This window comes from Mastigoproctus giganteus, chromosome 4 (assembly GCF_048544385.1).
Source record: "Mastigoproctus giganteus isolate SK-2022 chromosome 4, ASM4854438v1, whole genome shotgun sequence".
NCBI lineage: Eukaryota > Metazoa > Arthropoda > Arachnida > Uropygi > Thelyphonidae > Mastigoproctus > Mastigoproctus giganteus.
The window spans coordinates 42,934,417-42,948,023 of record NC_143578.1 but is presented as its reverse complement, the minus strand read 5'-3'; the positions used below and the strand labels follow the sequence as shown (position 1 = coordinate 42,948,023).

At 37.7% G+C, this 13,607-nt stretch overlaps 1 protein-coding gene across 1 annotated transcript in view; it reads left to right on the top strand.

Moving 5' to 3' along the window:
* The first annotated feature begins 8,618 nt into the window (after positions 1-8,618).
* The window catches only part of LOC150086672 (ubiquitin carboxyl-terminal hydrolase 2-like), a 62,116-nt gene continuing 57,127 nt past the window's right edge, over positions 8,619-13,607 (top strand). Inside the window, exon 1 of the mRNA XM_090372671.1 lies at positions 8,619-9,599. Within this exon, the coding sequence (XP_090228797.1) occupies positions 8,967-9,599 (633 nt within the window). The 5' untranslated portion in view covers positions 8,619-8,966. The remainder of the gene's footprint in view (positions 9,600-13,607) is intronic.

Here is a 13,607-nt window from a genome sequence, read left to right as displayed (position 1 = left end):
CCAGGGATGGGATTTTTCTTCCTAATTGCCATCTGAGCTACACTGGTAATGAGTTCTGTAACTGTTCTTTGGTGGTGATCTGGTATTTCGTAGCGGCTTCCAATTGTTGCGCAAAGAGGTCCCAGTTTGCTTTAGCAATCGCGAATCTATGTTGCAATTGTCTGATGATCGGTACTGTTGTTAGCGTTCTTGTAATCCTGTAGGTGATTACCCGGTGGTCAGAGATCGTCCACGCGTTTTCCACCTTCCAGCCAGGGCAGTGCGCAGCCATGTTCGTTGTGGCAAGGGAAATGTCGATAGTTGCCTCCCAGAGTGTGTTGCAGAACGTCGGGAGGTGGTGCGGCTTGTTTAACACGGTGAATCTCGATCCGGCTAGGAAGTCTTCCAGGAGTTGTCCATTATGGTTCCCCCTCCTGTCCTGCGTTGTGCTATGCCACATGGGTGAACGACAGTTGATGTCCGCTCCAATTAGGATTTTTTGATTTGGGAGTGCATCCAGCACGTGCTGAAGGTAGTTAATTGCATATGTTATTTCCTGGCCTGGCCTGCAGTACAGGGAAACCACAAAGAAGGTGCCAATAGGAGATATTATGTGGGCACAAGCCGCCCAGGGAGTACAGAGTTCAGTCACTTTAGTAGATAAAGATTTCGGAGTAGTATTGCTGCCCGAGGGGTATCTTCATCCGCTTGTATGAGCTTGTAGGCCAGCGGGTATCCCCTGACAATTTTCGCATGTGCATATGGTTCTTGTAGGAGGAGGATGTCGGCTCCCTCCTCATCGGCCTTTACCCGGAGTTGGTCGGCCACCGCTCTGGCCCGCTGTGCATTATGTTGAAAGATTTTAATCTCAGTGGTGTCGTACTTTTTAGTTCGTGTCGCCATAATCTGTTCTTTCTTGGTATATTCCTTTTGCCCTTAGATATGAGGGGCATTTTGAGTCTCTGACTGAGTGATTGCTTTCCATTCTTGCTGACTTACAGTTTGCACAGAAGGGTTCTTTATTTTTATTTGGGGGAGTCTGTACTCGTGCCCTCTCTCAGAGCAGTGGCCGCAGGTTGTTTTCGTGGTCGCATTGCACGTATACGTCTCTTTACGTATACGTGTAAAGCGTATGCCTTACAATGCTCACTATTATTAGTCTTTGGCATGTTGAATTAAAATTTTTTTTCGTTGAAATTTTTTATGAAATACGGTAGAGAATTACTAAAGAAATATATTGGTTTATAATTTTTTAAAATCGGACTGCTAGAAGCTGAGATATAGCGATTTAAAACGTAAAAGCGACACGCGTGCGAGTTACACCGTGGCCGCGCAGCAGGGATACTGATTGCGTCATGCGTCGCTGCTACGTACAGCGCCGCATCGCTCGTGCCTGGTACAATGATGCATTTCGTGTCGCATTTTCATGACGATTTTTTGTCAATTCACGAACGCAAGTTACTCCCATGTGAAAACTGCCTAGGTTGCGACTAAATAAGTTTCACTTCAAAATTCCCAAACACGAAAGGTATTAGAACTTATAATACTTAGTACTGTGCGTGGATTGAAGGTTGAGAAGACGAAAGAAGATACTTGTTAACATTAGACTTCAATTTCTGTATGTTGTAATTTTCAGGAAACACATGTGTAGGGAGGTTGTTCCAGAAATTGGAAGTTGAAGGAATAAATGAGGAAGACCGTCCTTCCTCATTTTGAATTTCTGCCCCCTCATGCATATGAGCAAGAGGAAGAATCCCATCAGCATTGAGCTTGCTCAATCCAAAGTCTTAAATAGCTCCATCAGATCAACTCACGGGCGCCTAGTCTCCAGACGTTGCAATCTGCAGAACTGAAACCTTCCTTGGTGAGACTTTGTTCCCCTCACCAATCTCGTTTCCCTTCTCTGTACTCGTTCAAACAGATCTACATCCTTCTTAAAATGAGGCCTCCAGACCTGTATGTAGTATTCAAAATAGAGCCTGACCATTGCCTTATACAATGGGACAATCACCTTATTATCCATGCTAGTAAAATTCCTGTATATCATTGACAAAACCCCATATCTTAGATATCTTGGCAGCCTATATGCATTGCTCAGAGAACTTTATATCTGACTGCACAATTACCCCCAGTTCTTTTTCATTTTCCACTACCTTAAGTGTAGTACCACACAGTTGGTACGTTACTCTGGGGTTTGTGCTACACATGTATGCAGTACTTTGCATTTGTCAATGTTAACCTTAAATTGCCATTTCTCAGCCTACCTGCCTAACTTTTCTAATTATGCGAGCATCACTAGACTCTGGGGAGATTCCGTTGGATTGGAAAAGTGCCAATGTATCTCCCATACATAAGGGTGGCTCTAAGAGTGAAGTGGGAAATTATCGACCTGTCAGTCTGACTTCAGTGGTAGGAAAAATCATGGAGGCAATGATCAAGTGGAATTCAGTATCATTTGGATCGAATTAAAATTCTCAAGGATACTCAGCATGGTTTTGTAAAGGGAAAATCATGTTTAACAAATCTGATTCGCTATTTTGAAGGGGTCACTCATGAGCTGGATTTAGGGAATAATTTCGACTTTGTTTATTTAGGTTTCAGCAGAGCTTTTGACTCAGTCCCACATGAGCGGTTGCTTTATAAGCTGGAACAGGTTGGAATCACTGGGAAAATCCTTAGATGGATAGCAGGAGGCAGAGGGTTGTGATAAATGGCTATTCCTCAGATTGGGTTGATGTAAGAAGTGGGGTTCCCCAAGGATTAGTATTAGGACCACTGTTGTTTTTAATTTTCATAAAAGACATCGATGAAGGGATAGAGGGCGTGATGTCTAAATTTGCAGATGATGTTAAAATTGGTAGAGTAGTTAATGATCACTGTCAAGCTGAGCTTCTTCAGAGAGACCTAAATAGACTTCAAGAATGGTCAGAAAAATGGCAGGTATGCTTTAATCCAACAAAGTGTAAGGTATTACACCTGGGAAACAGTAAGGCCAAAATAACTCTTTCACTTGGTGGAGTTCAACTAAACCCAGTACTGGAGGAAAGGGACTTGGGTGTTACGATACGGTCAGACATGAAATTCTCTGAGCATTGTAAACAGGTTGCAAGGAAGGCCCATGGTGTCCTATCGATGATCTATCGAACTTTTGCAAGTAGAGATAGGGACGTGATAATCCCATTATATAAGGCTTTTGTTAGACCACACTTGGAATACTGTGTTCAATTATGGAGACCGCACCTAAAGAAAGACATCGAGCTTCTTGAAAGGGTGCAAAGACGTGTAACTCGCCTGGTGATATCGGCAAAAGGGCGTTCTTATGAAGAAAGATTTCGAATATGTGGTTTGCAGAGTTTGGAAACTAGACACCTTAGAGGAGATTTGATTGAGGTGTTTAAGGCTCTGAGAGGCATCAGTAAAATGAATGAGGACGAAATTTTCAAGATTATAAATGATGCTAGAACTAGGGGACATATATTCAAGTTACGGGGGGGGGAATGTTTAGATTGGACTGCAGGAAGTTTTATTTTAGCCAGCCAGTTATAAATTACTGGAATAAGTTGCCTACATGGGTGGTAGAGGCTGACAGCTTGGGGAAATTCAAAGGTCATCTGTATAGTACCTTCGGGTGAGGGACGCGCATAGGATGATAGGTTTAATTTCTTTTCTTTTATTAATTATTATTATTTATTTTATATATTTTTATCATTTTTTTTTTTTTTTTTTGGCTGGTGCAGCATAAGCCATAGGCTTTCTTGCACCATGCGGCCATTACTAATACTAAATCATTATATATATATCTATGTATGTACATAGCGGATTTGCCAGTTTCTGGCTAGGGGCCACTTGTTGTTTGTGTTAATAAAGTAAGTACCCCTCCAGCGCAAAACACAACTGTTGAATATAAGAAACTTCAATAAGGAGGGACCTCGCGGACTCTTAGTACAACGACCTACTTTATAGAGACGCAGAAATATGACAGACGCGTGTGAGGATACCCGCTCGTGCATCGCCTGCACAAAAATGGATATGCTAACTACTAGACAGGTCGGGACTGTCCCAGGAATGACGAACTTTCACGGCTTGGACACTTCAACTACTGTGACTACACGCAGCTTCGCTGTCAACGCCATAAGGCGATACTACACCTGTGCTCACTTGCGCAGAGCTTTTACTCCTCTTCTTGGGCGGGGGGGAGAGGGGAGGATTCTGAAGTTTCCTCTCACCCTCGCCCACCCCTCTTTTCCTCCTGGTGGAGCATGGGCGTGCCCCAATGACCTTCTCTGGGGGTCGTCTTCCCTAATGACCCCATATTTCTGACTTCCCCCCCAGCCTTCAGTCTCCTCCCCACTCTGACTAAACATCATAATGTATCCCCCACTCCCACACTGGCGCCTCCGTAGCCAGGTGGGAAGGAGTAGCAGTGCGTCGCACACGCTTCTTGATTAGACCGGGGTTCGAGCCCGTCACCACCAAATACAGAGGATGTGGAAAGGTCGGGAATGACCACCGCATATCCCCGAGCAATATGGCCTTAGTTGCTAATGCTCCAAATAACAAACAAACTCCCACACTAGTAAAATTTTAATTGTTCAAATCAAGTCAAGCATGCTCTTTTGGCCTCTAATAATCTCTTTAGCGTCTTACCCCGAAAATCGCCGCGTGTTGCATTATTATTTTTTTAAATTTATTTTATTATTATTTTTTTTTACATAGGCCCTAGCCGCTGAAATCTCAGGAAACTAGGTGGCAGGGCCTGCCAGAGTAAAGCTTCATACTACTGTGTACCTGGTCTGCCTCCACGGGGCCAAATGTGGGCAACGTTGGGCCTCAGTAGGGGTCCAGCGGCTAAATGGCCAGATGAACAACGATACACAACATTACCCTTATACGAAATCCATACACTTTTAAATCTCTGGCCTTCCCAGTGAACTGGTACACCTACAATGAAAGCAACGCGAAGATGGGGGAAACCCCTGGTGCCGTTAGACATCAATACATTTTACACTTACACTACCCATACGGCAACGTTTCAGAGCTTATTGGCTCATCGGTAGGTGGGCAGTTACCTGGTTTTGCATTGATGACAATACGTAATACTAAATACAGGAGGGCCTCGATTATCGCGATTAATTCGTCCCGCGAGCGCATCGCGCAAAACGGAAACGCGTTAATCGAATAAAATAACCAATAGGAAAAATTATAATTGGTCCTTGACCTTCTGGAATGTCCATAAAGAATTTTAAAAATACCTTTAAATAACTTTTTAACTGTATACAATGTAAAAGATAATGAAAATAATTATGGAATTAAATGTTTATTGCATAAAACAGCGGTTCCCAAACTGCGCGCCGCGGAATATTTTAAATTTTCGAGGGAAACACAGCGATACTCGACATCTGTCGGACACTGCGCGAACTACTAGCTCGAGGTAGTTCACAGTTTCAACATTTCTTATTAAGTTGTTTGGACCTAACTACTAAGCGGAACTGTTAGGTATTTCTTTTGGTCTGAGTGCGCCTTGAAAAAATTACTGAGACACTAAGAGCGCCGTGAACCGAGAAAGTTTGGGAACCTCTGACATAAAATGAAGAAATGACTGTTGCGGAAATATTTGAACAGTGTTGACTTTCTCTTTTCATCAATCAATTTCCGATAGCCGACAACAATCTTCTCTGGGCCCTGGCGAAATAAATATCGCAGAGAACCTCAAACCTTTTGTTTGAGGTTCTATGAGATACGAAAAATTTCATCTAATTCTTTTACCGTCATCTCCTTCGCGGTAACATTTTCATCTGGCTCATTTAAAAATTTGAATTTTTATGCAAGTGTGCATTGACTTTATTAGCAGGAGACAAACAAGTAACACGTCTTCTTCCGATGGAAAACACGGAGGCGGGCAGCAGGCAAACGTTTGTTTATTGACCGTACTACTCGCGGTAAGCTTAACGCGCGATTCAAATCTTTTTCGACTATCGCATAAAAAAAAAAAAAAAAAAAGATCGCGTTAACTGGAAATTTGCATCGTGTAAAGTGAAAAGTGGTATAATTTTTCAAATAGCGTTAACTGAAATTCGCGTTAATCGAACTCGCGTTATGCGAGACCTTCCTGTATACACAATAGATCTTTAAATATTCAAAAATTTTACGTGATTACAAATATTACTGGAACATGATATTTTTCCTACCATCATTCATTAACAAATTATCCTTTCTCAGCTTTGAAACTATAATATAACAATCTTTCAGTACGATAATATTATAGTTAATAATACAACGCTGACACGTCTAATCAGAAACTGTGTTAGGAACAGAGAACCGTCTCTAAAAGAAACACAGAAGTAAATGAGTATTTGTGGCTGCTGCCGATGAGAACACTAGACTGTCTTTCCTAATCAGGTCCATGCGTGATGGTTTTTATAGCAGGTGGTAGTGTCGAATACGAAATATCCATTTCACTTTGTGTTATAGCCTTCTGTTTTAGATAATCAAAAATAGCAACATCGCTGGGTCGTCTCTATTCATGTCAGTGCATGGGAACGGAAAGAGACAGAGACTTTTCTGTTGAATACACGTATGGAAAACTTGTGGAACCCAGTTTACTTTGTCTAATTTTCGTCTCGAAATACACGCAATATGCCTTTCAAACAAAGTCTGTTTTCCGTCGCTTTTTTTTTTTTTTAAACAAAACTACTACAAATGTAGTAAAGAGTGTCAGGTTGAAACTCTCCAGTTATATACTAAAGCAATTTTGCACTATGTACTATCTGTTTGTAGTCATAGGGCTACAAGAAAAATCGGCAACCAGTGGTCACCAAGCTTGTAATAATAAAAAATGCAATATATCTGTTCCGTTTTTTATTCAAACCATAAAAAGGGCATGATTTAAGAAAAAATCTCTAGGCAACTGGTAAAAATAATGGGCGCCATTTTTTGAACCCAGGATACACGAATTTATTAGAGGATACATAATTAATCAGATTCCAAACTACTGTAAGCCTGTGTCATTAATAAACATTAATATATATATATATATATATATATATATATATATATATATATATATATATATATATATATATATATATATATATATTTTTTTTTTTTTTTATTATTGAAAACATACAACCCAATGCTGTTCAAAGGGGAACATAAGCTGTGTGCAAAAACGGTTTCAAGAAAAAGCCCAACCAGTTTTCGAAGTGGGAAAAGACGTGAATAAAATTCCAGTAGCATATTGCCAAGTCGAAACAAATGTGGTTTTCATATAAATTTTGCATGCATAAAATTATTGTTTTATTCGTAAATAATTTGTCTACCATATAAGTACAGTACACGTGCCTTGAGTAACCCGGGTTCAAGCCCGTGACTGCTGAATACGGTGCTGTTTCTTGTATTCTCTCTACCTCGTGAACTCCTCTGACCGTGTGGTCGTCCCGGAGTATAAACAGAAAATTTATTTATTTATTTATATGGTAAAAGAATTCTATATATTTAATCTTCTTAAATTCTAGATAAAAGAAGTTCTCAACTCGCCATTGCGCCCTCGTAAGTAGCACAGTTGGTAGGATTTCCGTCCTCTCCACACTGGGTGGAAAAGATCTGGGTTTGGAGTCCCATTGATGACGAGAGGAACTTTTATGGGCCTTTTCACAATGTGGCTGAGTTAGTCGGTCTCAGGCGAATGTGAAATGGAATTTTTCCTACCGGAAACTCAAGGTTTTCGTCCGGCAAACAGAAAATCGACCTCAGAATACACGCAATTTACAGATAATATACACGGAGCAATATCGACTTAATCGCTGATGCTCCTAAAACCCTACTACACAACAACTCGGCCACTGCAGAGGTACAAATAAGTAATTAGAACTGAAAATTTTAGTCGATTGCTAAGAAACCTATATTCAAGATATATTCATTCTTCCCCAGAAAAGATTTTTGTATTTTATAGAAGCTATTATTATTATTATTGCAATAAAGATTTCTGTACCCTTACAGCTGTTTCTTTTGTACTTGCCTTATCGTCATTACGAGTTTAAACAACGTATAAATTATGCATGAAAGCCACTGCTAGTTGATTAGTTTTGAACATACACTGGTCTGTTGTTAGCATATATTAATGACAAATCTTCTATCAAAGTTATAAAATGTATCCATAACTACCATTTATGATTAATGAGAAATTAGCGCAATGCACATATGATGATGCACAAAAAAAATGCACTAATTTTCATGGATTATAATACAAATTATTATAGTTAGAACAGCTATTTTTATGCGTATCCAACATAGTGTGTCTTTTGTTAATTTATAATTCACATAAAGTTAACAGTCCCATTGTAATGTGTTTAAGGATTTATGTTGTATCCAAAAATTTATACGTTTTATTGTTTTTTTAAGATTAAACGTACCTTTCCCCCCCCTCCCACACACACCTAACAAAAAATTACTACTTTCAGCATTCCAAGAATAAGATGAGCTTTGGTTAATTTCTTCATCATATCTTTAAAAAATCAACATCGCCATCTGTGTTCTAAGATTGGCTCAGTTAGGTCATGTAAAATTCTTTCGGCACAGTGAGTACACCCTCGTTAACGGACAGCGTTACTCATATTTTCATGTGCGTGGCGTCGATTTGTTCAGTTGTGCAGGGAAAGAAAGATGCGTGAACTGACGTCAACTTAGTATTCCGTTTCCGCTAAGGAAGATGCTGCATCCCACATTGGAAGTTTTGGCAAGGCGTTCTCAAATAATCGGCTTGCTAAAGCACACAGTTCTAAATTTTGCTAGTGCACGAGATAGTTGGGTTCAACGCGCCTTTCCGTTTATGTGCTTTAATATGATGTTACTGAATATCTATTTTCTTTCACTAAAGAACTGTAAAAAAAGTAGTATTGTGCTTTTATAAGTCGTCTTGTATGCTTCAGGTTCTTCCATTATAAGCTGTAAAGATTTTTCATATTACGACAAGCTGTGAAGTTTGCGTCATGCCTGTATCAACTTCAACACAAGGATATTCATCGACGACTGGTTATACCCCGTCTACATACAGACCATACAGTAATGTGTCTTCTTTTCAAAGGGAATTTGCACGCCCCTCAAGTTATAACACTTATTCTTCAAAATATACTCCAAGTTCTGTTCTCTACCAACCATCTTCTTATTTGACTTCGACTCATAAAAAGGTGGTTCAATCTTCTAAATATGATAATATCCCATTTGTCATTCCTAAATCAACCGTTTCTCGATACTCAAAAGACTCTTCTTCAAAATATCGACCAAATTACGATACTTATCGTCCGTTGTCTAGTTACAAAAGTCTTTTGACTTTAGACAAGGATTCTTCGACGAATTATAAAAGCTCGAGCTCCGTGTGTAGCGAAAGCACAGGCCTCGATAGGAAGAAGAGAGGAGGTTCCTTTCATTTCCGGAGAACCAGTTCTGTGACGGATAATGAAATAACCTCAAAAGTGACAAACAGATATGATAACCACAATGATAGTTTTACGTCATCGACGGATAAGACAACATACTCGAAACCCCGATGGTCTTCTCCTGAAATCTCATCTTATGAAGTAACAAGAAATCTTTCAACAAATAAATATGCTTCCTTAAATAAGGTACGTGTTCCTCTAATCATTTGCTTTAGCTTAAAAATGATAAAAAATTAAAATAATATAGTATTTGAAATGAAATTATTTTGCTAGGCTGTAAATAAAATGTATACAATTAGTCTGTTTTAGAATATTTTTAGGAGTATTAAAAAGTATTAAAAATTGTCTCCAAGTCTGTATATATGTTCAAGCAGTGTATATTTATGTCTAGAATGTAAGTTTTTCAATTTTTGAAATAATGTTAAAATGAGTTCAAGCGCCACTCGACGAGCAGGAATTGAAATAGATAGGATATATAAAAGTAATTGTTCGTCTGGTTCCTTTTTTTTTTTTGATCAAGTTTTCAAGTACTATATATATAAATTACACAATTTTCAAGTCATTGAAGACTAAAAAATAATCTCAGTACACATTTAGAATATACGCTTCCTATTAATTCTGCAAATAATATTCTAAAAATAGTGCAATTGTTTTATTATTAAGTAATATGTTTGGATCAATTACTCATTTCATTAATCCAAAACAAATTACTTATTTGATAATAAGTAATTATCAAAATACGGCTATAGTACAGTAATTTTAATCATATAAAGGATACACTAAGTCTAACTACTAAAGTTACCATATACCTACATCGTATCCAGGTATCATCGTAAGGGGGCATGACGACCAGGTTTTTGAGTGTTTTTTCTTAGACCTAGGAACACTTATATGCATGACTAATTAAGGGGGCATATTCCCCTCTGCTTCTGCTCCCCCTGAATATGCCCCTGCCATATATAACTCATTAACGGATTCAGTCTTAAATTATGCACTTAATATCTGGGCACGGGCCAACTTGTCCGAGTTAAAAGGCATTAATAATTAATTAAATTACAAAAATATTAAAATTAGTCTTCGAAAAAAAAAAAATCTGGAACAATGAAAATAATAGAATGTGCACTGCTTCGACACAAAGATTTTATATCCAGAACAAAAATTAAAATTTAACTTTTAAAGAATCTAAAAACTAAATTAATTCTTCTGAAACGCCACTTTATAACTAACTTTCGAACCATTAGACCCACAGACTCCATCTTTCTCCATCAACCCAAGGCCTTAAACAAATATAGTGCGACATACAATGAGCATCTTAAAGAATTTAAGTACTTTTAATTGGAAAATTTTACTCACTTTCTAAGATTAAGTTTTTGACAAGAATTACCATATTGTCCATAAAACTGTATAATTTTTATTTCTATTTATTACTTTTTTTTTCTCACTTTGTACATAGAGTATATTTTTATATTTTAACTGAGTACCACTAGCTACAACTTGTTGCGCAAGGAGCATGTTATCCTTATCATGATTTTTGCGAATTCACGTTGGCTCATCAAATAAATATTGCATTGTATTGTATTATTATTATTAATTTTAAATAGCATTAAATTTTTTTCTATTACTGATATTATTGCATGTGTTATAAAGTATTGAGAAACGTGAAAATTGGTGAGCGCTATTAAAGGCTATTTCAACATTGGAAGATAAAACTCCATTAAGATGGACCGTTTTCGCACACTGAATCTGTCCTTGGAACAGCAATCTATTTCAAGAAAGGAACTCGAATAAAATTTGCTCTTATCGGATGTATTACTCACTGTGTTTGTAACCCATTATAGATATGTGACTTGCCTTTTATATTCTAGTGACTAGAATACGGTATTAGTCACAATACCATAGTTAGCTTAAATAGGTTAACCATAAACGTCATAACAGGGCTGTATCCTCTACAATCTTAAAAATTTCTTTTTATTAAAACACAAGCCAACAACTCGTTTTCATTATTATTTTTTTTTTTATTACAAAAGTGTAACTACCATCATTTTAAATAAAGTTTCCGCGAGTTGGATTATTTGGGTTAGATAGGCGGACGTTTGTTTGTTTGTTTGGGGAGCTTCGGCACATCGGATACCTGGGTCATAGTGCTCCAAGAAAGGGCATTACGCCAACACAGATTAGAGTGTGAAGTTGTTCTACATCCATTTTTTTTCCCCATGTTTACAGAATATAAAAACATGGGGGGAGGGGTCGGGTGAAAAAAGTTGGACGAAGGGTTTTATACAGAACAGTAAAGCAAGAACCTGTTTGGCTGACTTTACTAATCAATTAAATTGGGCACGCAAACCGATACCCATCGCTTTTGACGTGTGTCATAAGAGGCACTTAAAATAGAAAAAAGAAGAGAATTGCTGATCTGCAGTTGTGTGTATCTTAAATATTTTAAAAACAAATTCCTGGCTTCCCACTGGTGAACTAAAGTGGAGGAAATTTCTGTAATTCAGTTAAGATTCATCCTATTAACCGAATTAGTCATTATTCAAGAGCCCATAATATGCAAAAGTGTTTCTTTTGTCCAATACTAATCATAAAGATTACATATACCTCGTTATAATTAATTCCTTAAGAAGGATGGTTATTTTTTTTTTTCTCTGGAGCACATTCACTGATATCCTCTCTACATTTAAAACAGAGATTTTCTGCTGTGACTTTATTGTCATTTGTATACATTTAACTGATTTAACCGTATTTATATTTTTGAACCACTAGCAGTCTTTTAGTCATTATAAATGTTTCAGATGTAAATAAGTTCAGTTGTTAGTGCTTAATATTCACTGAAATGTGCCTCTCCAACACTAGATATACCTCTCTAAAATCAATAAAAAAAAAAGAAAAATGAAAATCCGACACTTCTCAATCCCCGAGGATATTAATGAGTTTACTAATTAATATTAATAAAATGTTTTGGTGAAAGAAAACACAAACAAGTAAAACCGCAAACCACGTATTTCATGACAGTATAGTTATTTCCACTTGCCATTCGTTTCCAAGTGCTCTGGCTTCGAATACCATCGGAAATAGAAGGAATTCTTAACTGGTTCTTCCATCAAGGATGTAAATAACAAATCTCAGGCTGAGAAAATATAGAGGTTTCCTTTCGTTAGTTATTCCGAGTTTTTGAGCCAGCACAACATACAAATCGATCCTGGAACATTCACTTGTACCGACGTAATATACGATAAAGATCTTACCTAGTATCATTTGTAAAAGCGCACTGTGAACAAAATTAGGAACCCCAGACAACCAACCTATTACGTAAAGTAAAACTCCAAACAAGGCACAGATATTCGAAACTGAACTGGGGAATACGAAAGAAAACAGGGATCATATCATGAAAGTAATTTATATATCCTACTATTCTAAACACAAAGAATAAGTAGACTTTTGGAAAGGAAGTAGATGACATTAACATTCAGAGTCTGTGATCTGGTCTGGCTTTACTCTGCGGCATAAATTGCCAATGAAAACTGGCTGTTAGGTATCCTAGTGTTCAGGGGCAGATTAGTGGTTACATGGAGAACCTGAGAAATTTAAGGAACTATCGATTTTAACCACAGGTATCGATCAGGTAAATTAGAGAGACCGGCAACTCTTGAGATCGACAAAACCACGAACAGCAAAAGTAACAAAAATGAGGGGCAATTACGTCCAGCGGAGTTGAAAAATACAGCAAGGCAATTTTTCGAATAAAATAGGTAAACTTAGTAATGTAAATTATATGTATAAAAATATGTAAGTCTTTAACTTAGTACAGTAGTAATGCGAAAAAGACTGTGTGAGGCGCTTGACACGGTGCGCGATGACAGGGGTATTTTTTGATGGAACGGCTAGATGCAGAGGAGGTAGAAATAAACTTCAAGAATTGTGCGATTTAAAGCTGCTTATCTTTCTTTTCAATTTCTTTACTGAGTTCTTCATAACGTAACACAGCATCTCGGGTTTTTAAGCCTACACCACAACATGCAAATCAGCCTGTGAACACACACTTCTACAAACATAATACACAATATGCCATGCTAACTTGCACACCATGACGAAAACAGTCGATGCTCCAAAAATCCTCTAAATAAGAAGCGCCGTAACAAATTTATATCTTTTTAACAGAATTTTTTCATAAATTTAAGGTAACGTACGACA